The sequence below is a fragment of the Crocodylus siamensis genome, chromosome 12 (genome assembly GCF_052110815.1).
Source record: "Crocodylus siamensis isolate JL-2025a chromosome 12, ASM5211081v1, whole genome shotgun sequence".
NCBI classification, from domain to species: domain Eukaryota; kingdom Metazoa; phylum Chordata; order Crocodylia; family Crocodylidae; genus Crocodylus; species Crocodylus siamensis.
In genome coordinates this window covers 17,225,289-17,251,437 of record NC_143406.1, presented here as the reverse complement: position 1 = coordinate 17,251,437, position 26,149 = coordinate 17,225,289, and the positions used below count along the sequence as shown (strand labels likewise).

The window sequence follows — 26,149 nt, the reverse complement described above, 5'->3', positions numbered from 1 at the left end:
AGATCAAAAAAGTGACTACAGGGCTGTGGATGCAAGGATGAAGAGGAGGGGGGTTCAGGTTGTGTTCTCCTCAATCCTTCTGGTCAAGGGGAAGGGCCCAGGCAGGAGCAGATGTATCCCGCAGATCAATGTATAGCTGCGCAGGAGGTGCTCCCAGCAGGGTTTTGGGCTTTGACCATGGGATGTTGTTCCAAGAAGGATTGCTAGGAAGAGATGGGATCCACCTGATGGAGAGGGAAGAGCATTTTTGCAGACAGGCTCACTATCCTAGTAAGGAGGGCTTTAAACTAGGTTTGCTGGGAGATGGAGACCAAAGCCCTGGGGTAAGTTGGGAAGTGAATGACCCAGAGGAAAAGCAAGCAGAAAGAGGTAACAGGGGAAGCCTTCTCATTCTTCCTGAGAAAGTAGGGCAATCGGCTAGTTACCTCAGGTGCCTGTACATAGATTCATAGATAGTAAGAGGCTGGAAGGCACCTCACAAGATCATCAGGTCCAGCCCCCCTGCATTAGGCAAGAAAGACAACCGGGGTCAGGTGACCCCAGTGAGAATGACCCCAGCTTTGAATACACAAAGCCTGGGAAACAAGCAGGAAGATTTGGAAGTCTTCATGCAGGCATGGAATTATGATGTGACTGGAATAACAGAGACTTGGTGGGACAGCTTGCAGGACTGGAGCACTGTTCTGGATGGGTGCAAACTGTTCAGGAAGGACAGGCAGGGGAGAAGAGGAGGAGTTGCTCTTTATGTAAAAGAACTGTATGACTGCTCAGAGCTCCACTATGAAACTGGAGACAGACCTGTCAAAAGTTTCTAAGTTAGGGTCACAGGGGAGAGCAACAAGGGTGACATAGTGATTCATATCTGCTATACACCACCAGAACGGAACGAAATCGTGGATGAGGCTTTCTTGAAACAGCTAGCACAAGTTTCCCGAAGTGATCACAGGCCATAGTTCTCATGGAGGAAGTCAGTCACCCTGACATCTGCTGGGAGGGCAAAAGATCAGTACACACACAATCCAGGAAGTTTTTGGAAAGCATTAGAGACAACTTCCTGGTGCAAGTGTTGGAGAGGCAAACTAGGGGCCATGCTCTTCTTGACCTGCTGCTCACAAACAGGGAAGAATTGGAGGGGAATATAGTAGTGGATGGCAGTTTGGGTAGCAGGGACTGTAAAATGATTTAAGTTCTGGATCCTAGGGAAAGGAAGGACGGAGAGCAGCAGAGTACACACCCTGTACTTCAGAAAAGCAGATTTTGGCTCACTCAGCAAACTGTTGGACAGGATCCCCTGGGAGGCCAGTCTGAGGGGGAAAAGGGTCCAGGAGCACTGGCTGTACTTAAAAGAAATCTTATTGAGGGCACAGGAGGGAACCATCCCAATGCACAGGAAGACTGTGCAAGTATAGCAAGCCAGCTTGGGTTAGTAGGGAACTCTTCAGTGAGCTAAAACACAAAAAGGAAGCTTACAAGCATTGGACAAATGACTAGGGAGGAGTATAAAAGCATTGCTTGGGCATGGAGGCATGAAATCAGGAAGGCCGAAATGCAACTGGAGTTGCAGCTAGTAAGGGATGTGAAGGCTAATAAGAAGGGCTTCTACAAGTATGTCAGCAACAAGAAGAAGTTCAGGGAAAGTATAGGTCCCTTACTAAATGGGGAAGGCTACCTAGTAACCTGAGGTAGAAAAGGCTGAAGTTCTCAATGCCTTTTTTGCTTCAGTCTTTGCAAGCAAGGTCAGCACCCAGACTACTGCACCTGGCAACAGTCTGAGGCGGAGGTGACCAGACAACAGTGGCAAAAAAAAAAGTTAGGGACTATTTAGAAAAGCTGGACATGTACAAGTCTATGAACATGTACAAGTGAAGCACTGGAATAGGCTACCCAGAGAGGTGGCAGAATCTCCACCCTTAGAAGTTTTTAAAATCCAGCTAGACAAAGCCTTGGGTGGAATGATATGGGGAGGGGATGATCCTGCTTTGAGCAGGGGGTTGGACTAAATGACTTCCTGAGGTCCCTTCCAACCCTTTGTATGAGTCTATGTGAGAAACTGGAAGCACCTGCTCCAAGTTTCAGTAATGTATCAGGCAGCAAAAGCCATCAGTGGGCGTGGAGAAATAGAGCAGCTTTGGCACGCAGTAGGGATAGTACACCTGCTCCCATTCTGGTATAGCAGTTTGATGACTGGATCATGGCAGTCAGAAAGCCTGGTTTCCTAGGTACCAGACAGCCAGAGATGAAATGGGCTGCTGCAGTCTCCCCACTAAATACTTGCTGGTGTGAAACCAGAATAAGGTCATGGTGATTGCGGTCCCTTGACTAGTAGGAAGGCCTGATATGTGCAATGAGCAGAAAAGGTTTTCCAGCACAGAGCCCTGGTTAAGGCTTCACTGCTGCAAATATCCACTTCATGTGTTGTCTAAAAAACACCTCAGTTAGATGGGTGCTCTTCTGCAACTGTTGTTCACCCTGAGGCCTTAAAACTCACACAGGCTCTTCCCTGGAAGCCAATGACACTTCCTATGAGAGAGCATTATTGAATGTCAGTAGTGGCTGCAGGGCTGGGGCCACAGCTAATGCAGACGCTACTGGATTTGTCATGGAAACTACACATCTAGAAAAACACTGTGAGCACTCTCGTCTCTTGTGCTGGCCGAGTCTCGGAAACAGGCCAGAAAGGTGCAGGCTGGAAATGGAGCTGGACCAGGAAGCACCTTCAGAGTAATGCAAGTGTTTATGGGCAACTTCTGACCTAATTCTGCTGGCTGTTGAAACCTAGCATACTTTGTACCACTGCCACCTGACCCTGGGATATGTGTGCCACACACGCTTTGGCACATGGCAGGTTACGCCAGAGGCGGTAGGGGGTGCAACTGTACTGGCCTCTTATCTATGGTCTGGGGGGAGGGCCTTGGGGCTGCAGCCACAGCAGGAAGCCTGGCCAGGCTCTGGTTTTGGGCTGTGCGCTGCCTCCATGTGTGCCACCCTGCTTCTTTTTGGTGTGGGGTTTTGACCCCGGGATCCCCCAAGGTCAAACCCCCACGCTGCAAGGCAGCAGTGCCAGGAAGGCCTGTGCCCCGCATGTGGCGTTGTGGACGGGTCGGCAGTGCCAGGTACCGATGCCCGCGCTGTCTGGACGTGGCCACTGGGGTCCAAAGCGGGGCAGAGGGAAGCGGAGCAGGTCCCGGGCAATGTCACGAGGGCTCAGCCGGGCAGGGGCAGAGGCGCGGCGGCCCCCGGGTCAGTGCCTCCCCTGTGGCGATGCAGACACGGGGTGGCGCCGAGGCCTTGCTCCCGGCAGGCGGCACGGCCCGCCCTGGAGCGCGGCAAAGCCGCTCCGCTGCGCCCCCTGCCCCGACGGGCCAAGCCGGCGCGGACCGGGCAGCACCATCGCCGCCCCCGAGCCATGCCCGGGCCCCGCTGTCAGGACACGAGCGGGCGGCAGGCGCGGCTGCGGGCAGGTCGCTGCTCCAGGCAGGGCCCAGCCCAGCTCCCGGGCGCCCGGCGGCTCCAGCGACCTGCCGCCCCGTCCTCCTCAGTCCTGCCGCCGAGCCGGGGCCCTACAGGGGTGGTGACGACACGCGGCCCGCAATGCTGCGAGCGGGCGCGGCAGGAGCCAACGGCACCCGCGGGGGGCGGGACTTCCTGGGGGCGTGGCCGCCCCGCCCCGCAAGCCCGTGCTGCCGCTGCCGCTGCCGCTGCCGACGCCGCCGCCGTCGACATGTCCGAGCGGGGCGCTGACAGGCCCGGGCCGGCCGGCATCCAGATCAGCAGGTAACGGCCGGGGCCGCGCCCGCGCTGCAGCAGCCGGGCCGGCGGGAGCGGAGCGCGGGCGCTGCAGGTGCGTCGCGCTCGGACGGATCCGCCCACCGCCGCCCGCGTCCCGACGGCCCCCGTGTCGTGTCGTGTCGTGTCGTGTCCCGCGGGGGCAGCCGCCACCCGACCGGCCTGCGGGAGCCGAGCAGCCGTGGCCGGCGGCGCCCCGACCTGCGCTGTCACCGCCGCATCCGTCTCGCGAGGGCCCGCGTGTGCGCGCGCCGCCCGGCTCGGCTGCCGCTCCCCCTGGCGCGCCGGCGGGGCGGGGCTGGAGTGTGCGGGCCCCGCACAGGCGGTGCCCTTGGCCCGCACCGCTGGGCCGGGCGGCGGCGGGGAGCGGGTCGGGCTCAGACTGCATTGAGCAGGGAGCCGAGCTGCCAGCTGTGCCGTAGTCTGCGGTGCTGCCCTTGCCTGGGCGCAGAGAGCGCGAGGTCACGGGCTGTAATGCATTCTCCCGGAGCGATGCCTGCAAAAGCTGTTCCTGGTCCCCGGATCAGTACGTGCTCTGATAAACAGCGCTGGCATTTGCCAGCCCCAGTTGCTCTGAGCTCTGTCTTCCGGGGAGGATTGCAAGTGCTGTCCTCACGGGAGTAATTAGGCTGTGAAAACAGGCTGTGAGACGTTTTGGCTCCTTTGGGTCCAGAGTAATGTGCCGTTTCCCAGGGGCCCTTGTGTGGCAGCACTTGCAGCCAGGGCTCCCTTTCACGCACCAGGGGATCGGCTGCCTGCATCTTCTCTTCCGAGCGCTGCTGTCTCATTTCATCTTTCGGTTTTCATCTGTCTGTGCTGGTATAAGTTGTCTGTGAAGGTAACGTGCTCTGAGTTGCCAGGTGTCTACTACTACCGTATTCCTGCCTCTCACTAGGTGTCTGTTGTCCTAGGGCCCTCACCTCTCCATGGAGGGCTGTGTAGAAGCTGGGCCATGTGACGTATTAAGAGGAAGTGAGTGATTTTAACTTCTCTTCCTTACAGCTGGGACGTGAGGAGAATGGGCCTTTCTGAGAGCAGCAGAGCCCTTGCTGAGCTAACCCAATGGGCTGTGGTGACAGTAATGTAACCGGGGGCTTTGCTGGGTGCATCCCTTGGAACGTGATGCTGACCTGGCGCAGGGACATGGTGTAACTTCTGTACAAATAACTGTAGTGCTGTCAGCCATGATATAAGCTTTGGTCTGGCTTGCAGCTCCCAAAGCAGTGCATGTTTCTTTTGTCTGAGCCTGGCTGTAGTAAGTTCTGGGCTGTGTTTCTGAAATAGTCTGTGCAGGAGTGTTGGGGCAGGGCGTTCATAGATAGTAAGGCTGAAGGGACCCTGAAAGATCATCGGGTCCAGCCCCCTGCACCCAGCCGGAAAGATAACTGGGGTCAGGTGACCCCAGCGAGGTGACTGTCTTGTCTCCTCTCCCCTTGAAGATTTCCAGGGTAGGTGATTGCACCACCGCTGGAAGGAGCTTATTCCACAGTCTGGACAGCCTGGCGGAAGTTTTTCTAAATGTTGAGCCTGAATCGATCTTCCAGGCCATTACTCTTGGTTTTCCCCTTGGGTGCCCTGGTGAACAGTTGCTCACTGAGCCCTTGATGTACTCCCCTAGTGTAGTGGTAAGCTGCTACCAGGTCCCCTCTCAGCCTTTTCTTCATGCTGAAGAGTCCCAGATCCTTCAGCCTCTCCTTGGACAGCTTGCCTTTTAAGACTCCGATCATATGGTGGCTCTTCTTTGGACTTTCTCAAGCTTGTCCACGTCCTTGCTGAACTGAGGTGCCCAGAACTGGACGCAGTACTCCAGCTGTGGTCTCACCAGCGCTGAGTAAAACGAAAGAATAACTTTCTTGGCTTAGCTGGAGATGCATAGATTGACGCATGCTGTAGCCAGAAGGGCAAATAATATTCTTGCATCACACTGCTGGCTCATATTCACTGTGGTCTATTACTGCCCCCAGGTCCCTTTCATTCGTGGTTCTAGTCAGTTTGGTGCTGCCAAGCCTATAGGTGTGTAGGGAGTTGCTTGCCCTGAGGTGGAGCACTTTACATTTCTCAGTGTTGAACTTCATCAGGTTCTGATCTGCCCAACCTGCCAGCCTGTCTAGGTCTGCCTGTAACTAGCCTATCAAGTGTGACCACGCTTCCCCATAACTTGGTGTCATCCGCGAACTTGGCCAGTGAGCTCTTTACTCCCCCATCCAAATAGTTAATAAAGGTGATGAAAAGTACTGGGCCAAGCACCGCGACACTGCTGCCCACTTCCCACCAGGATGACACCTATCTGTTCATTACGACTCTCTGTGTCCTATCCTGCAGCCAGTTTCTCACCCGTCAGACTATTTTGGAGTTAAGCCCACGATCCTTCAATTTCCTTGCAAGGACATTATGGGATACTAGTTCAAAGGCCTTCTGGAAGTCTAGGTATACAATGTCAACCTGCTCTCTCATGTCCAGGTGGTGAGTTACCTGGCCATAGAAGGAGATGAGGTTGGTAAGGCCTGCAGTGAAGCCATGCTGGCTATCATTCAGAATCTTACCTTCTGCAAGCTTATCGCAGATAGACTCCTTGATGAACTTTTCTAGGATTTTCCCCAGGATGGAAGTTAGAATGATTGGCTTATAGTTACCCGGGTCCTCCCTCCTGCCCTTCTTGTGGATGGTTACAACACTGGCCCTCTTCCAGTCCTCAGAAACTTCTGTAGAGCGCCACAAGTTAAGGAATAGTTTTGCCAGGGTTCCATAATGACTTCAGCCAGCTCCTTCAGCACTCTCAGATGAAGATCATCTGGTCCCGCTGACTTGTATATGTCTAATTTTATTACTTGGTCATACACCAATTCTACAGCAATAGTAGGAAGGTGATTATTCCTACTGTGGTCATCCTCTTCTCTACCTGGCATGGTTTTCCGCTTGGTTCGGTGAAAGACCAAGGTGAAGTAGTCATTGGGGAATTCACCTTTCTCCTGGCTGCTGGTAACCAGCTCTCCTGAGTTGCTGAGCAATGGCCTGACACTCCCATTTGTTTTCCTTCTGTTCCCTATGTACCTAAAAAGGATTGTTGTCCTTGATTCCCATGCTAATCTAAGTTCAGTCGCTGCTTTAGCTTGTCTTATCTGTTCCCTGCAAGTGCAGGCCGTCCTGGAATAGTCCTCCTTGGGGCCTGCCCCTAGCTTCCATTGTGTATAAGCCTCTTTCTTCTTTCTTAAGAAGACCGTGATTTCTCTGTTTAGCTAAGAGGGCTCCCCAACCCTTCGGTTACCTTTTCTCTGCATGGGCATGGACTTCCTTTGTGCTTCAAGGATCGTGTCCTTAAGGAACAGCCACTCTTCATGCACTCACTTTGCCTTCAGTCCCTGGTCCTGCAAGACTTGTCCTACTAGTGACCTAAGCTTGTCAAAATTTGCATTTTTTAAGTCCAAGACTTCAGTTCTGCTATCCGATTTGTCTGCCTTGCATCGGACAGTGAACATGATGGTTTCGTGGTTGCTGTTGCCCAGACTTCCCTGGCTCTTTAAATTGGTCACCAGGTCGTATCCTTTGGCCAGGGCCAAGTCTAGCAGAGCATCACCTCTACTTGGCCCATGCACCTCCCAAGTCAGGAATAGCTCCTCAGCATGGGTCAGGAAGGATCGTGACTGTTCCAGCTTGGTGAGTGTTCCTCCCAGGAAATGTCTGGATAATTAAAGTCGCCCATGAGGACCGTGTCACGTGCACATATAGCCTCAGGTAATTCTTGGGTGAACTCCAGATTAAGTTCCTCCCCCGGTCTGGTGGTCTGTAGTATACACCTATAGTTAGGTCTCTCTCCCACACGCACCCTGTGCCCCGCCCCCCCCTGCAACTTGACTCGGCAGGTTTCCAGCTGTCCATTTTTGGAGCAGATGTCTCCTCCAAGGAGGTGTACTGCTCTTTCATGTAGAGAGCAACGCCTCTACCTTTCTTTCCCACCTGGTCCCTTCGGTGCAGGGTGTAGCCCTCTTTAGCTATACCCCAGTTGTGTGAGGTCTCTGTAATCTCTACTAGATCATAATGCACATTGGAGAGTAGGAAGGCTAGCTCTTTCTGTTTGTTCCCCATGCTCTTGGCGTTAGTATATAGGCACCTGAGTCCTCTTACTGAGGGCCTCCTCTTCCTGTCTTGCTGATGGAGAACTGTTCCCTCAGATCCAGCAAGATTGGCTCTCCCAGCATCCCTGTCTACTGGGCTTACTTGTGTGTTGGTCCCTGGACATGTTTGAATTTGTGTATCCCTGTCCCCCAGCAATCTTAGTTTAAAGCCCTGTCCACATTGGCAACACATAGGGGGTGCACGTTGCACCCCCTGAGCTTGGCGGTGCACCCCCTACAAAAAGTGCCGCTGACACTGCTGGCAGTGCCTGCAGGTGGTCACCGCTCACCCCCCCCTTCCCCCTCTTACTGCTGGCGGCATCTGTGGCTGGTCCCTGATTGCCATTGCTGGCAGTGTCTGCAGGTGGTCACTGGCCACTGGCTGGTGCTCACCACTCCCCCCGCCACTGACACTACCATGGTCACCTGCAGGAGCTTACCGCTCACCACCGCCATGCCCCCGCTGAAGCCTGCAGGAGCTCACATGCCCACCCAGCCTCTGGGGGCATGCGGCGTTCATGCCTGTCCAAAAGATTGGCCCACAAACAGGGGCTTGCCTTTCCTCATGAGGTGGATGCTGTCCTTCCTAGGAGTCCTCTCTGAAGTGCAGGCTGTGGTCAAGGAATCGGAAGCCTTCTTGGTGGCACCAGTGTTAGAGTTGCCAGTTCGCTTCCTCGATGCATCCTTGCTTTCTGGGACTGCGGGCTGCACATTAATGAACTTGGGTTCAAATGCCTCTTGTCAAAGCACTGGCAACAGAGAACAATCAGACTTGTACAAATGCCTTGTCTCCATTCCATAGGTAAGGGTCCTGAATCCTCTTTCTGAAAGTCACTTTCTTAGGTACTCCCTGGAGGCCCAGGCACCGGGTGAGGAGAATGCCATGGGGATTAGGGAGGACCCTGGCTTGAGGCAGCCTGTCTCAGTAATTCCTGGATGCTCCACTGTTGCCCCTCTGCTTCATCTGCAGCAGGAGTGAAGGGAGCTCTGGAGCGTTGTTCTCATCACCTAATCTGAAACTGGAGTCCTTTCATGGCCATGCTAGAATAGCCCAAATCCTGCGTGTTTGTCAGGAGGGAGACAATCTCTTTAGAGGCAGATGTCCCTGTTGCAGACAACCTAGTCTGTCCTTGCATCTTGCCAAGAGTTCCTAGTTATCCCTAAGCAAAACAAAGTGGTGAGAGTTGGTTTGGACTTGGAATCTACTCCCTGAGCTGGGAGAATGTCTGAAGCTCCCTACCTGGAATCTAGCTGCCATATCTGATGGTGCAGTAATTGCTGGTCAGCGGTGGGTGGACTCGTGAGCAGCAGAGCAGTGCTGGTTCAGATGAGCTTCCTAGCATGCCACTAACTTTCTGGTGTCAGTTGCTGTTAGTGGCGGTCAGGTTTGTCATCTGGGTGATAGGGGACTGCTGGGGACCTGACATCACTTGTGCAATGAAGAGCAGCTTGGCTGTTGCTAGTGAAGTTGGCCAAGACGTTTACACTTTCTGGCTTAAAGGTTGCCAGTCTTCCCAGGTTGTTTTATGTGAAAGTAAGAAGGGAATGGGAGGGGGCACCTGCCCAGGCAGGTGACACAAGCCAGTAGGCCAGAGGCAGGAGATCGGCTGCCCTCTCCTCTCCTTTCTGGGTTTCCCCATGAGCAAGTGGGGTGCTCATGGTAGTGCTCCCTTTGTGGGCCTCTGGTATAAGTCTGGTCATCACTCCGGAAGCTGCTGGCCTGTCTTCAGTTTGGGCTGATCCCTGTCTGTACAGAGGACGCTGCTGGTGACGGTGCCAGCAGGGCAGTGGAGTAACTTGTCCCACTCTTGAAGCCTTGTAGTCTATTGCAAGCTTTGGCAGAAGGGATTTTACAGCTAAATGACCAGCCCTTGTGGGTACTCAGAAGCTCAGGGGTGTTGGAGAACAGGATTGGGGAAATCGGTTGCAATTAAATGGCTTACTGATGAGCACTGCCTTGTGCCACTGGCAACACCAGCATCATGCTAGTGTGGAAGGGAACCACCCAGTCCTTGTTCCCTGGCAAATCTGATTGGTAAGGAGAAACTTGAACAGTGGGGGCTGCTAGGTCCTCACACCTAGCAGATACAGCAGATGCTGTAGCTCTTTCCTTCCAGGGGGGCTTGCTTCTTTAACCTGGCAGGGCCCCTTGGTAACACCAGGTGTGATCCTGTTCATGATGGTGTCCTCATGATGGTTGGGCTCTGCAGCCCCATAGGCAGCCTGAAGGTGTGATTGTCTTGCAGTGGAGCCACATGCTTGCTGCATGTAGAGGATGCCCTGCAGCAGTGCAGATGGAGAAATGACTGGGCTGCTGGGGGGGTGTGATGTGAAGTGACCAAGTGCGTTTATCCCAGGGTGGCCAGGCATGTGGTGCTAGTGGGAAGAGGTAGGGGAAATGGGACATGTGCCCTGAGACCTGAAGGGGAAAGCAAGGACTCCACTCTGGTGACTTAGCAACACCTGCACCAGGAGACCACAGACTGAGCCAGTAGGATTGGGTTCCCAATGGAGAATCTGATGCCAGGCACACCTGGCCTGTGGAGGAAGGTTACTCTGCCCAGGCATCACAGTGGAAACAGGCCTGGTTGAGCCAACAACGGTATCTGACACCAGTGCCCTGTTGGCCTGAGATGCTCTGATAGCTCCCGCTGGTGCCCTTAGCCTGGCTGCATCATGTGTCATTCTCTGGTGCACTCAGTTTGCAAATCATTAAAGCCAAATGACCCAGGATGAGGGCAGAGAAGATCTGTTTGAAGGAAGCTGCCATTGCACAGCTCTTACATGGTGCAGCAGACGAAGAACTGGCCTGCTGCTTTTGTGAACCCTGGGCTTCTTGTCCATTACCCTGGAGATGAGGGGCCCTGGCTTTGCTCCTGGGTACCCTTGGCTACCAGGCCTGATAGTGCCCATACCCAGCTCCTAGCTCTGTCCTTTTTCTAATTAATAGGGGCTATTTGCCTTTGTCACAGTTGTAGTGTCCCTGTGTCCATAGTTCTGGCCCCTCTGTGCATACATGCAGGGCCCTCAACTACATCTGAGTAGCCTTTGCACTGAGGCCTGGTACTGCAGTGAGCACTGGACCTGTGCTACCTGCCTCAGAGGAGCTCTGGCCAAAGGCAGTAGTTGGTGGAGGAGGGAGCTATACTTCTCTGTGCTTATGGCTTTGAGCTGATAATCGGGTACTAGTTTGGTAAGTTTAGGACAGGACGGCACATTCCCTGCTGCTCTCAGGGTTTGCAGTGTCTGAGTTCTCTTCCATCAGTCCGAGTGCAGCGCAGTGGGAGTTAAGATGCAGGTGGTGTTAGGCAGCAGGCTTTATCAGCTTATCGGTGTCGGGGAGACTTGGGTTTCATGGACAGATATTTAGAAGCTGGATCTTTGAACAGTGTTTTAATTTGATGGCTGTGAGCACCATACACCTGCCTCATTGGGTTGTAAATAGTATCCCATGGTACTGCATAAAGCAGACCCTGAGAGGATGACATTTCATGCTTGGAGGTACTGGGGACATTTTTCTCTCCAACTTAGAAATGTTGGTTTCAGATACTTAAATCAGTGAGTTGTCCCCAAAGCAGAAGCAGCCTCCCTGCTTGACACAACATAGCAGTAGTTGCTGCTTAAAATGAGGGACCCCTAAAGCTATCATGCCCAGCATCATGAAATTCATGATACCAGACCATGGTCTTTGCATGGTTCAGGCAGGAGGAGGGGCACTCCACAGCCACAGAGGCTGTAGCCTGTCTAGCATCAAAGGCATCCATCTTACCCAAATGCTAAGGCAAACATTGACAAAGCCCATGCATGTTGGCTGTGAGGCAGAGCTGGCTTGGAGAACATGGCATGCTTGCAGCTGATGTGAGCACAACAGAGGGTGAGGGGTTGTGTGGCTGAACAGAGCCTGTCGGACCCCAGTAGTGTGCGTGTCCCAGAGAGGAGCAGCTCCAGGCTGAGTGCTAAAATGCTGTGTGTGCAGCCAGCTGCAAAGTCCATTTGGAAAAGGAGACTTTGGCATGTTCTCCTGAAGTCCAAGGGGTGAGTGAGGGTGCAACATGGGGTGCTTGGGAGGTGGTGGCACTGTCTTGGCATCATGAAAGCCAAGCACTGGAGGCTGTGTGTGCAGTGTCATCAGCAGCCTCCTGTTAGTCCTGCTGGCTTGGACAGAGGTGGGGGCTCCTTTGCTGTAGAGCCAGGTTCATAAGTGTGCTGCATTTTGGAGCTGCCCAGGCTGCTGTACTATAGTAAGGAAATTAAGCCGTGGTTAGTTTGATCCTGCAGTCCAGGACTTCTGCCTTTCTCCACTGTTTTGCTGAGCTGTCTGCTCACAAGGCCATTCAAATTCTTTTCCAGTGGTGATGTGAGGGGGGGCTATGCCAGGCTTTAATCTTTCTACACAGCTTTATTTGTGAATGCAGAACAGATTGGGGGGGGGGGAGGGAGCAGGGGGGTGCACTGGAGGTAGGGAACCCTATACAGCTGCTTGGGCATCAGGTAGCTTATTCAGATGCTGTAGCTCACATCAGCTAGCCTCTGCAAACGCAGGTGAGGCCCATGGGACCATGTAGTGGAGTCTTCAGCTTTGCCCATTGTGTGTCTGGGAGAGGTTGCTGCCTCTTGTGGGTGCCCTGCCTGTGGGGACAGTGCAAATGGGACTGGTGAGTACTGGGCTCGTTCTGGAGGCAGATAGAGTGGAGTTTCCTAATGGTTTGCGGGCAGGCTTGCTGTGTTGCACCCTGCTGACGACCAAACACTTGATGCCAAGTGTTTGGGCAGCCAATCTGCAGAACTTTACCATGGCCTGTTCCTTGTTTGCCTGGGTCAGGCTCTTCTCTATAGTAAATGTGCTTTCTTGATTAGCTAGTCTGAGCTGATGGGGAGCAAGTCCCTCACTGTAGCCCCTGTGGAAAGCCATGGGGGCCTTTTGCTTCTGCACCCACATATGTGTTTGATTTCCAGACATGGCCTCCTGTTCCTTGGAATTCATGGATGAGGCTCGGGCAGTTCATGAGCCTCAAGAGCCCAACAATATATTGGTTTGGTGTCTACCACTTAGCAAGAAAGTTGATTTTTTTTCCATTGTTCCCCATCTCCCAAGGGCCTATCCTGCAAGTGCTGGGCATCTGTGCCACCTGGGGTAGTGGAAGGCACTCTGCCTGCTCAGCAGCATGCCCAGGGCATGGGGATTGGGATGTCTTAAGATACTTGCAGTCTGTGGAAGCGCCTTGCCACAGGGGTGGGACAGGGCAGGGCTTGCCAGACAGGTAAAACCAGCTTGATGCCTTGCCTATCTCTGTATGCAACAGTCCCTCTGGGCACAGGGCACTGGGTGAGAGGGGTTATTGTTATGAGCTGGCATAGCGCTGCTTGGACCTTATCCAGCAGGGGATACAAGACTGGGAGGCTCCTTTTCCTGATCCCTGGCTACAGGTATTGCATACCTTTTGTGGGGCAGCAAGAGGCAGCCTTCATCTTACACTTCAGGGATGCAGGGAGCTAAGAGCTGTGTAGGTGCAGCATCTAGTGCCAGAGCAAAATCAAGCAGGCCAAGAGGTAGTGAGGCATCTGGTGCTTTCTGGGAAGGGGCAATAGCTGGCATGCTGGTGAAGGCACGCTGGGCTCAGCCTCTCCCAGCAGGACTTTGTTTTTGAGTGTATTTCATGTGTGGGGGAGGGCTTCGGGGTGCTGCCCAGCTAGTGTGGGACACGAGGAGCACAGCCTTGTGCTGGGCTGCCTGGCTGGGAGCAAGGGCAAGGAAGGTCTCGCAGGGTGTGCAGCCACTGGGAGGGGTGTCAGCTTCTTCCTGTGGTAATTATATAGGAAGGGTTTCTATGACAACGGGTTTTCAGCAAGCAATTTTGATTGGCTGGCAGCATACTTCCCAAGTATGATTGGGCAGAAGAGAAGTTTCTTGCATGTGGTGTGTGTGCATGAGGCCTCAGCAGCGACATCGCTGCCATCCCTGGGAAATGCAGGTGATGAGGGAGCCTGACCCCGCCTGGTCCCGGAACCGGCTTGGAAGTTGCGAGGGCTCGGAGACGCTCCGCTTCGCTCCCGCCAGGATGGCCTGCGAGCTGATCCGGTAGGCTGGCCGTGGAGCTTTGTGTACTGGCTGGGAGGGGAGGTGGCTCAGCGCCAGCGGCTGTGCTGGAGGGGGAGGCTGTACGAAGCGTGCATGTGCTCGCTGCCTTGCCGGGGACAATGGGACGGAGCTCAAGCCGGCGAGGAGTCTGCCTGGAACGGATGCCTGCTGGAGGGGGACCCTGCCAGCCGTGGTCTAATTCTTGTTCTGGCCAGGACTTGAGCAGAAGAGATGGCTGCATGGTGTGTGAGCCTCTGCATGGGCTGTGATGCCCCCTTTCCCTGGCGTTTGGAGGGAGTGAAGTTGCTTGGGCTGCAGTTGAACAGGCAGGGTTGCAGGGATGCCCTGCGCTAGCTGGCTTGTTACTGAAAGGCCCTCCTGCTGTTGGGATTTGCTGGTGCTGTGTTGTAGTCATTAAGAGTCTGGGAAAGGGCCAGAGCAGATGGGACTAGTGGTGACCAGAGTTGTGTTTAACCACTGGCCTGATTAGGGACCGTCTCAGGGTCTGTGCTTCCCGTGTACTGTGATTGAGGAGCAGTGGCTGCACAACTTCTGCAGCTAAGATCTGGCTTAGCCAGGCCTTGGCCTAATCTACTAGCTCCTAAACCGATCAACCCTGTAATCCCCAATTAGAGGATTAGCTTCCCCTTAATTTAACTTCTTTTAGAAACTCTTTTGTGTAACTGTGCTGTTAAGAAAGTCAGTGCAGCTGTTAGTGTCAGCCGCGGACTGGCACCGCTGCCAGGAACTTCCCACTGTAGCTGTGGCCTGCTCTGCCACCTGGATGCCTGGCAGAGGAGATGGATGGGGTGATGGTTACACTTGCACAAGTGCTCAAGAAGTAGAGCTGTGCCAAGCTGTTGCATTGTGTTCTTGGGGCCAGGGAGAGTGTTGCAAACAGTAAAAGATGCAGGACAGACCCTGAAGGTGCCTGCTCCTGCAGAGTGTAGGAATGGAGACTTGTGCGAGAGGCTGCATATCCAATGTGAGATGGTGCAGACCTCACTGGGGAGGGACAGGGTAGCTGTGCCCTACCATGGCTGTGCAGAGGGTGCGTGGAAGATGAGAGGGCAGGCACATGGAGTAAGCAGGAGAGGCTGCTCGGCTGCCTAGAACGTGGCAGGTGATGGTGCATATGACCAGTTTCCTGTAGCTTGAGTCCTGTCTGCATCTGCTGGGCTGTGTCTCATTGAGCTACTGCCCCTTTAGTGAGGCTGTGCTGGTCGCCTAGCTTGCTAAATGCCAGTGTTTAATATGCTACTGTAATGTGGTTTTGTGGCTGGAACCCACAGTTGCTCTGAGGAAAGGGGTGCGATAGTTGCCATGGATTTTACTGTGCAAGGTTTTAATTTTAGCCTTGACTTGTTAGCAGAGGGAAGGAAATAGAAGGTGGGACCCAAGAGTCCAGGCTCCTAGGATGCAAGTGGGCACTGCCAGCATGCTGTCACTTTGAAATCCCCACTTGGGGGGGCAGCAGAGGCTGCCAGCCCTGGCACTTGAGTATGTCAGGTTGTTACAGAGCCAGTGACCTACCCCGGCCTGTCGTGCCATTCAGGGGAAAGTGCCCAGCAAAGAGTCGGTTACTGACTTTGCATGTGTGCTTCAAAGGGCCTTAGTATCACAAAGTGGGAGTCACTGGGATTCTCAACAAGCCCTTGCTCTCCCCTCAGTTGGCTCTACAGCCATAGGCTTCTCAATGTCTTGGGCTCCCCTTTTCTACAGTGGGATGATGCTGAATAGGTCTGCACATAAGGGGCTAGTTGTTGTTTGTGAGGGACCTGTGGGTCTGATAGGGGACTGGCCTTGGCCTGTCTCTTTGGTCTGGTTTCCAGAGGGCAGAGACACTGCTTAGGGTTGTGACTCGGCTGCTTCCACCTGTACTGACGTCACTGGGGTGGAACCGAGGCGGAGTCCATGGGAAACCACATCCTGTGCCTGTCATTCAGAACTGCCTTTGTGGCTGCGCTTCAGGGTTAAACTGCAAACATGGGGCCTGGAGCATGGTGGCTGCAGCTGAACTGTGACAAAGGGGGTGGCAGTGCCATGTGCTCTGCTTACAGTGGCCACCCGGGTGGTGGGAGTGGTGTCGAGTGGTCTGAACAGTGATGCATCTTTTTTCCCTCTGCAGGTTCATGAGTCCAGATGATGCAAACATCGCAGGGAATGTGCATGGGGGCACCATCCTGAAAATGATTGAAGAGGCGGGAGCCATCATCAGCACCCGGCACTGCAACTCCCAGCCTGGGGTACGTGCTGTTGTGGTCTGCACAAGCCTGCTCTCGCTCAGCTGATGTCAGAGGGGGAGCATCAGCCTGCCACCCAGGCTGCACATGGGCTGGCGGGGGCTTGAATTTATATGTTCCTTTCCAGAATTGCGGATGGAAGGGAGCAGTCAGTAGCCATGCATCAGGTGGGGCGCTGAGCTTGTTTTCATGCTTGTGCATTAGGCAAGTCCCTGGGCTGGCTGGGCTAAGTCCAAGGTTGCGTTACTCTGAATACCACCACCTTTCTGCTGCTGGACTCTTTTCATTGTGCACCTGTAGCCTTTGTCTGCTCCTTTTCCAGGGAGTAGTGGCCCCTTCCCTCCCTCGGTCCAGGAGGAAATCTGACCTCCACCCTGAGCTCGTGGAGGTTCTGTCTGCAAGGCTTATTTTGGCTCTGCTCTCTGCGGGGCATGGAGTTCCCTGCCCTGCTGGGGCATGCCAAGGGGTGGAGGACAGGTTCCTTCTCCTTTCTCCTGCTTTATTGTGTTGTGGATGGGCTAGGTTTTACGGAGTTCCTGATGCTTCATGTGTATGCTGGCTTGGGAGGGGGGAGGCAGTTGCTGGCTGGGAACTTTCAGCTTGAGCTGCCTAACTTTGGTGAAGGGATAGTGTCCTCAGGCCCCTGGGGTGTGGCTTAGCCTTTTCTCCCCTGGAGAAACCCTTCCTGTCACAGTGAGTGATTGCACACGTTTTGTCCCTCTCTCTTGTTGTTTCCCATCTAGTGTCTGGCCATTTCCATGTCAGGCTCAGGCTGTGCCCGCCTGTGCGCGTGCAGGCTCTGGCTGGCTGGCGCTTGCTGGCAATGCCCTACTGCCAATGCCTGCCCCAGCGTACATGCAGTGCTTCAGTATCCCCCCTCTGGCCCAGTATAGCTGCTTTGGGAGGCTTCTCTACAGCTGCTGTCTAGCCTTTAGGCACCGTTTTTTCCCAGGCAGCACTGGGGCAAAGGAAGAAGGCACACATTGCAGTGCGTCCTGGGCACTCAGGCTCTGCCCTAGAACTTGAAGGACGTTACATCTGTGACAAAAACCTAGGGTGTTGGGGTGCTCCCAGAGATGCACCCTGGGTTTGTGTGAACTTACTGGTCCCCCACTCTGCTGATTTGAAATACCCATGTTATTAATTTGCCCAGAAATCGTCATTTACCACAAGGAATCGGGACTCGTGGAAGAGGTGATATCCAAAGGGGATTTTACCACACCTTCAGCTCTCCTATGAAATGCGAACTTTCATTTCTGCTCAGGAGAACTTTTACAATCTTTTCTCCTATGCCTGAAGAAGGGTACTTGTGCCTGAAAGCTTGCAATTAAAGACTTTTTTTTTTTTTTTGAAAAAATCTAGTTGGTCTATTAAAAGATAGCACCTCTGCCACAAGTCCTGATTCCTTTCAGCCTAGACGAATACAACTGCAGCCTGGATATCATTTACCACAAGGCACTTTGGTAAAAAATAACAGAAAAACAAAAGGATTTATTACAAAGAAAAACAAACGGTATAAAAAAGAAAGTGATCAAATACTTTGACAGCGGAGTACGGTCAAACAGAACTGACAAAATCCTTGCCCCATGTTCAGACTACTGCTGAGCCCCCTTACAGATTCCTGTCACATTTTTCCTGGGACCACCTCTCCTCAGTTGCAGCTAGCTCAACCAGGACCTCCATTCCTCCTCAGTCCACTGGCAGCCCCCTTCTCTCCCCACCCTTCAATGGTCACTCACTGTACCCTGCCTCCCCCCAAGCCTACCTTCAAGGAAGCCAAACAGTTTTCTCGAGTTTCTGCCTGTGGATCTGTGACATCCCCTCCTGGCCTGATGCTGTTGGGCTAGATGCTGGTGGGACAGCCTGGCTTGGTCCCCTCTCCCAGTGATCTGTCCTGGCATCTAATTCATACAAGCAGGTTTTGTGCCGCCCATCTCTCTCCTAAAAGCTATGGAAGTTATGCGTTTTCTCCAGTGGAGTGGGGCCTGTGCCTTGTCCATCCTTCCTTGCCTGCAGTGGACCTCATGTCTGTGGACAGGTGAGGCCACATGAGTGCACAGACCCCACTGGGAAATCTTGATCATATTTTTAGTGGGGTCCTCTGTCATGTGTTTACATCAAAGTCATTGCCCCCTGCACAGGAGAAGCTTTTGGGTGGGAAGCTTTGTTGGGAGATTTTTCCCAATATGCTGGGTTTATTTATAGGGTTTTTTAATGTCGGTTGTTCTGCACCCTGGTGACATGCTCCCACACCAGCCTCTTGCTCAGAGAAGTCACACCTGCAAAGTGTAGTGCTAGCAGCCCCTGGCCACCTGGCTTTATACTGTAGTTCCAGCTCTTGCTTCATGTGAGGTTGAGAGCTGGAGAGCCAGCAGCCTTCTGTTACCTGCAGTTCCTTCTGTTTTTCCCTTTGGTAAATTGGGAAGCATCTCTGCCTTTTACTTGGAAGGTGTGAGGAAGCTTAGTTGCATGCATCTGGGAAGCCACACAGTGCAAACACCTGAGGAAACGGTTTTGAAGTTTTAGATCTCAGACTGGCCTTAGACACACACTCAGATTGTGCCTTTGCAGTCTCAAGGACTGGGAGGGGCTAGACCAGAGTGGCTAAACTTGCTTATCGGGGTGCCCTGGCTTGGTCTGTTTCTGTTGGCAGGCACAGAAGGAGGGGTCTGTGTGCACCAGCACTTCAGTCTGAGGTAGTGTCTGAAGTCCTGGTTTGGACACGGGTAGCTTGGGTTCTTGTTACAGTTCTAATTGCGTGGGCCCTGGGGGCAGTGCTTTGGTAGGGCTCCACCACCTTCGCTTGCGTTTTAGTGTATGTGAAAGAGTTGATTAGTCTTGTTGTAAATGTTGGTTTGATCCCAGTCAATAATGTCTATAACTTGTATTATTTTGATACAATATTCAGTTTACTCTCAGGTAGTGGCTTAGGTTTGCTGTCTTGACTTCATCTGAATGAAACTGATAATGAATCACACTTGTTTGAGCAATGTGCATACAGAAACTTTTAAGGGCCTGGGTGGTGACCAGCAGTTGCTCTGAGCTCCTGGCCAGCTGCCATGATGCATGCTGAATAGGTCAGGATGGCATATTGGGGGCTGAGAGGGTGTTGGTGTCACTGGTCATGGCCGTGTGTAGATGAAAAAAACACCACTTCAATTTAGGGCTGATTTTAAACCCCTGTGTCATGCACACACCCTGCTGACCTACCTGCCCTGCCAGAGAGGCAGGTAGGGGAGGGCGAGCTGCCAGCAGGCAGAGCGGTCCTTGGGCTTTGGGGGGCAAAGGGTTGGTGCTTCCCTCCGCCGTAGTGGTGGCCCCCCCAGGCAGCACATACCCGCAGGCACCCGGCTCGGGTGGTCCCAGGGGGCACCACAGCCGGGGAGGGAAGCTCCAGGCCCCTGTGCAGCGCAGGCAGGCAGGTTGGGGGTGGGGGGGAAGAAATTAGGTTCACTGCTTTTCTTGGGCGGAGTTGCTTTCCTGGGCTGCTGCCAGGCTGCCTGCAGGGTTTCCTGCAGAGCTGCACGGAGCCCGGTGCTTCACTCTGCGGCTGTGCCCCAACTCATTTAAGGCACATTACACTGCCAAATTTCCTACAGCGGTTGGAATTCATACACAATACGCCGCCAATGCGTGCAAACATCAACACCATTAAAGCGGTGCAAACGCATTTAACTTGCTTTGAAGTGTCATGCACACACGCCTCTTGTTATGTCTACACACGATCACTGGTACCTTACCTTATCCCAGTGGGTATCTTCTGGGCATAGCTTTGACTGGATTTGTGGCTGTCTCAGTTTCTGAGCTAGTATCTGGGCAGTAGGAGCATCAGCCTCTTGGCAAACAGCAGCGGCCTTAGGAGAGCACACATTTGGTGTCTGTCTGTGCTTTGACTGGTGTAGTTCCAGCTCTGTCACTGGGGATCCCCTGAGCAGATGAGGATGATGCAAATCCTGCATGGCAATACTGGGATCCACTTCATGTTGAAGGTGCTTCCTGAATCACCAGCCAGTTAGGAATGTTTTGACATTGTCAAGGATGTCCTGCCTTTTCCGGCAGTCCTGAGCTCTCCCTCTCTGAGATGAGAAATGGCTGTCCTGCAGAAACCTGAAGCCAAGGGGTGGCTTCACAGGCAAAGCTGTGTACCTGCCTTCTCTTTGGGACAGCAGTTTTGGAGCAGACAGCTCCTTCCCTTTGCCATACTAAACACACACAGAAAAAACAGTGAACTTTGCCTTGTTTCTTCACCTGCAATCATGTGCTTCCTTGTGGTCCTTTTTTCAGCATTTCTTATTCTTTGCCCATTCTTACTAGCAAAGAACTGAAGACATTGGGACAATCTGTCTTGCTTGGACTGACAACAAAGTGCCCTGGGCTTTGTGTTAGTAGAATTATGCCAAGAGTTTGCAGAACAAGATGTTGCGTGTTAACCTGCTAGGCCTCCTCCCCTCCCACTTGACTGGAGAGAGCTTAAGCAAGCTACAAGTGGTGGTGAACATGGGGTTAGGTTGAAAGTGATGACATGGCATAAATGTGAGTGAGCTCCTTGACTGTAATGTAATCTGTTCAGTACTGATACTGGAGGAAGCAAGAGGGGCATGTTTCTTCCACACAGCAGGCCGGGGATCAGCTTCCAGCAGGCTTGGGACTGGCTGCGCTCCTGGTCTAGCAAATGCTATGCTGCAGCATAGGCAGTGTGCACAAGCTGCTGGGAACAAGTGCTAGCTGAGCCGCAGCGTGAGAGGAGGAGGGGAGGGCAGGCATAGTGTTTGGGTGGCAGATACCAGGCTGGACCAGGGGCTCTGGAGTGGACTGAGCTGCTTCTGCTAGAGGTGAGGACATGGCAAGAAGATCTTACAGGGCATTGCTTTTGGCGCGCCTGTGGGAGGCTGTGCCTGCAACTCTGGCTCTGACAATGCCAAAAACTTGGCTCCCAAGTGTCTCCACTACATCACTTGCCAGCTGTTGGCTGGATCCCTTCCTGAGCAGGGTGGTAGCCAGCAGGTGGCGCTGCTGCCTCTGCTTTGCCCAGGGAAGGAAGCCTGTGACCTGAATTCCTTGCCCCTCCTCTGGGGGAAGGGCCCGCTGCTCTGCTCCTTGTGGAAACTGGTCACGTAAAACCCCTGAGGAGTAGAGCCATGAGCAGCTCTGCCCTCCCCTGCCTGGGTTGCACTGTGACAGGGCTTGGGGGTTTCCCTGATAGCCTCCTGATTATTCCATGGCTTGGCCAGCTGCCATGCTGTATCTATACTGTGCCCACATGGCAGCACGTTTGCCCCAGCCACCCCTCAAACACAGTGTCTGCCAGTCCAGGGCCTGGCTCCGTGTTCCCCTCAGCAAGGCCAGGGCTCAGGCATGATGCCACCCATACCGTGGGAGCCCCTGCTGTCTGCCAGCCCCCTGCAGTGCTTTGGGGACATCCTGTGATGCTGCTGCCTGTACAGGGCAGGGTGGTGCATTCTCCAGGGTTTTTGACACCCTCCGTATGTTGTTGAGGCTCAGAGACCTTGTGGGCTTGTTCTCATCCCCTGAGGCTACCCCGCTTAGCTGCCCCTACACTAACCCTCCTCTCCTGTCCTCCCTAGGAGCCCTGCGTGGCTGCCCTGGCCCGCGTGGAGCGCACAGACTTCCTCTCACCTATGTGCATTGGGGAGGTGGCCACTGTCAGCGCAGAGATCACCTACACCTCCAAGCGCTCCGTAGAAGTCCAGGTCAACGTGCTGTCTGAGAATATCCTTACAGGTAATGCTCATGTGTGCCGCAGATGCTTCAAACCCAAGCTCTTGATGGGCAGGTGTGTCAGGACTTGGGGCGCCTGTTTGCACAGGGTGTCAGGAACCTTTTTTTTGGGGAGCTGATCAGTGCCATCCTCGTTCTTTGACCTGCCTCTAGTTTGGATGAGATTCCTGGGAGGACCCACACAGTAGGGTGCTCCCTGTGAAGCACTGGTGGTTATGGCACCATTAGGAGGGATGTGCTGCGGCTTAGCTGAGCATGGGAGCATCATTCACAGGTCTTGGGCAGGCAGAAGTGTTAAAGCCTCTCCCAAGTGCAGCATAGGGTTTATGTACACAACCACAAGCGGGGACTGAATGGCCATGCAGTGTAGCTTTCTGTATTGTACCTCTCCTTTCTCCCAGGGGGAGCTGTATGCTGGGGGGGAGGGGGCAGAGGCTTTCAGCAGTCAGTTGCCTGTGTCTTGAGCATCCTGTGGCTCCTGGACAGCACGGAGCTGAATGCTTGTGATCTCTGCTAGGCTTGCATAGGCAGTCCCTCCCACGTGTGGTTGCCCTAGTGATTCACTGTCTGGAGGAGCGGCTGTGTGCCCTCTGTGTACTGCCTGCTTCACCCTGACTCTGGGGCTCGGGTGTACGCTACTGTTTTGGAGCTGGCACCGTCCTATCTTGCCAGCAGTGTTTGGCTCCTGGTCTGGCGGGTTGGGCTGGGCAGGGGAGTGGTAGCTCTGCAGCTGCTGCACCAGGCTGCTGTCCACACCTCAGTGGGATGAACCTTGGGTCTCTGTTTTGATCTGAATATACTCTTCCAAGGCAGTTGTTACTATAGCAACCCCTTTTCATTTTTCCACATGGTGGCTGCACACGGCTGTGATGGCTGTGCCAAGAAGCCCAAGGGGCTTTATTCTAGCTATGCTGGGGGTTGCACCGACACTGGGGCCAAGTACCCTTGTCCAGACTCCCGGGGCAGGGTCACAAACATTGGCTCAGCATCAGCCATTCCCAGTATATGAATGGATGGCATTGGATGTTGTGTGAGTTCAAAAGAAGTGAGAAGAGAAACAAAAGAGCCAAAGCTGAAGTTGCGTTGGATATTGGATGTGGAAGCACATGATGATTTTTGCAAACAAGGTATTTGCACCATTAGCCTGAGCAGCTGCTGTGTCAAAGAAACATTAGCATGGGGTTCAGGCACCTTGGATCTGATGTGATGCTCTGTCTTGGGGACCCTGTCTAATTACTGAGCAGAGCTGCCATTTTCTTTATTCTGACTGCAGCGTGTGGCGGCTGTAGCTGCCTAAGGGTGCATGCTGCTGGGTTAGGACTCTTCTGCGCACTCTGCTATCTCTGGGAGCAGCAATGCTTACTTACAGTGGGGGACCAGGGGTCAGGGGAGGCTCATCTTGGCAGACATTGCCAGCTGATACCTTTGAATCATGTCAGATTGTCTGAAATTGGGGCAAACTGAGGGACAGGACCTGAGGGTTACAGTGGACAATATGCTGGATACAAGCCAGCAGTGTGCCCTTGTTGCCAAGAGGGCCAACACCGTACCGAGATGCATTAGTAGAAACGTTGTCAGCAGGTCAAGGGAAGTAAGTATTCCCCTCTATTCTGCACTGATGTGGGCACATCTGAAGAACTGTGTCCAGTTTTGCCCCCCACCCCCCCACACACAAAAAGGATGTGGACAAGTTAGAGAGAGTCCAGTGGAGGGCACCAAAAATAGTTAAGGGGCTGGGGCACATGACTTCTGAGGAGAGGCTGAGGGAGCTGGGCTTATTCAGTCTGGAGAAAAGGAGACTGAAGGGGGATTTCATAGCAGCCTTTAACTACCTGAAGGGTGGGTCCAAAGAGGACGGAGCTAGACTGGTGACAGATGACAAAATAAGGAGCAATGGTCTCGAGTTGCAGCATGGGAAGTTTAGGTTAGATATGAGGAAAACAGTTCTACCTAGCAGGGTGGTGAAGCACTGGAACGGGCTACCTAGAGAGGTGATGGAATCTCTATCCTTGGAGGCTTTTAAGGCCTGGCTTTAACAAAGCTTTGGCTGGGATGATCTAGTTGGGGACAGTCCTGCTTTGAGCAGCGGGCTGGACTAGATGACCTCCTGAGGTCCCTTCCCACCATAACTTTCTATGGTTCTATGACGAGATCAAGCCTGAGGGGGCTGCTTGCATCTTGTCAGCATCTGGCTCATGCCCTCTTGCTGGCCATGGCATCCTTGCGCTGCCTGTATAGGGCAGGACTGTCCAGAGCCCTTCTTCCAACATCCTTGCTGTGACAAGGAGTCTCTCCCCCTCTTACTCCTCAGAACCCAGCGGGGTAGCCCTCACACATACTGGCCAGGCAAGTGAAAGTCAACTTGCTGTCTGTGCTGTTCAAGGTGAGAGAACCCGTACCAAGAAGTGAGGATTAGCAGACCAGGCTCTGTTTGCTCTTGTTTCCCTGCTTAATTGCATGCTACAGCTCCTAAGGTGCAAGTGCTGAAGGAGAATCATTGTGCCTTGATGAGCACCAGCTCCCAGGAAAGTTTGTTAATACCTGCATTTGGGGCCTAAGTCACCAGGTTGCCCACCTGATTCTGTGTTCAGCACCCTCCTGAAATAGCTTGAGATCAGGCCTCTAGTGAGCAGCAGTTGGCTCCTGCTGGTCTATGCATGGTCTCCTCCTTTCCCTGGGGTGCACAAGGCAGAGTCTGCCCTGAGTTCTCAGCACCTTTCCTGCTAGGCCTGTAGTCTTCAGCCTTCCTGTGCAAGTTTCAGCCAGGCAAACTGCTGGCACTCCCCTCTAACTTGGTCACAGTGAGGTTGGGTAGGGGACACAGCACAGAGAAGGAAGCAAGAAGCCACCAGTGGCTTGTCTGTGACTTGCAAATGAAGGTGCATGGTGAAATCTCCAAATTTGCAGACAATACCAAATTATTCAGGGTAGTCAAGTCCCAAGCTGATGAAGAGGAGCTGCAGAAATATCTCACCAAGCTAAGTGAGTTGGCAAAAAAATGGCAGATGAACTTCAGTGCTGTCCAGTGCAAAGTAATGCAATCTGGGAAAAAGTAACCTCAACTATAGGTACACAGTGCTGACTTCTGAATTAACTGTTTTAACTCAGGAAAGTGACCTTGGAGTCATTGTAGATAGTTCTTTAAAAACATCAGTTCAACGTGCAGCAGTGACCAAGAGAGCTTCTAAAATGTTGGGTATCATTAAGAAGGGAATTAAAAACAAAATGCAGAATGCCATTATACCATTGTACAAGTCCATAGTGCTCCTACATCTTGAATGCTATGTGTGATTCTGGTCCCCACATCTCCAAAAGGATGTAGTAGACTTAGAAAAGGTACAGAGAAGGACAACCAAAATGATCAGAGGTATGCTGGGGCCATGCTAGGTTGCCATACTAGGAGAGTCTAAAATGAATAGAGGTCTAAAATCATGAAGAGTGTGGACCCCATGAACAGAGAACTGTTGTTTACCACATCCCAGAACACTAGGACTAGGGGTACCCACTGAAGTTAGTAGATGATAGGTTTAAAACTAACAAGAGGAAGTACTTTTTGAATGAATACATAGTTAACTTGTGGAATTCATTGCCAGAGGTGGTGGAGGCAGGTAGCATAGCTAGATTCAGGAAGGGATTGGACTAAATTGATGATGATAGATCTATTAATGACTATTGAACAGAATGGTTGGAGATGTTCCCTCTGACATATCTCTAAGCCATATTGGCATATGCCAGGCTGAGTACTGAATAAAGGATATGCCATTTGAGAGAGATCAGGTTCAATACTCTCCCTCTATAGCACCCTTTTTTGCTGCTGCTGGAGATGGACTACTAGACTAGCTGGACCAGTGGCCTGACTGAGTATGGCACTTCCTGCGTTCTTCTGCTGCTACTAATCTAGCTGCCTTCATGTTTGTGTGGTGCTGGGAGTCCACAGTGCAGCTAGCTGGCTGGGCTGGCTGCCTGGTGAAGTGCAGGGTGTGTCACTGTCTTGCACTGTGGCTTGGTCTGAGTTCAGGTTTAGTGGTGCTGCTCTGCTGGGAGTGTAGCATGTAGCTTCAAGCTAAGGTTGTGGTGTAACTCTTCCGTATCCTTCTCTGCCTTAGCTGTTTCATGCAAGGCTCTGAAGCTAGCACCAGTAAGCAAGCCTGTTTTTTCTGATGATCAGAGTGCTTGCTGGTGGCATCCCT

At 53.0% G+C, this 26,149-nt stretch overlaps 1 protein-coding gene across 2 annotated transcripts in view; it reads left to right on the top strand.

Annotated features, from left to right (window-relative positions):
* Positions 1–3,635: 3,635 nt before the first annotated feature.
* The window catches only part of ACOT7 (acyl-CoA thioesterase 7), a 74,488-nt gene continuing 51,974 nt past the window's right edge, over positions 3,636–26,149 (top strand). The window contains exons 1-3 of one of the 2 annotated variants that reach the window (XM_090024265.1): positions 3,636–3,774; positions 16,106–16,223; positions 21,806–21,962. In XM_090024265.1, the coding sequence (XP_089880391.1) occupies positions 3,722–3,774; positions 16,106–16,223; positions 21,806–21,962 (328 nt within the window). In that variant the 5' untranslated portion in view covers positions 3,636–3,721. Of the gene's footprint in view, positions 3,775–13,823; positions 13,978–16,105; positions 16,224–21,805; positions 21,963–26,149 lie in introns of those variants that run through there. The other variant, XM_090024264.1, reaches the window with a different exon arrangement.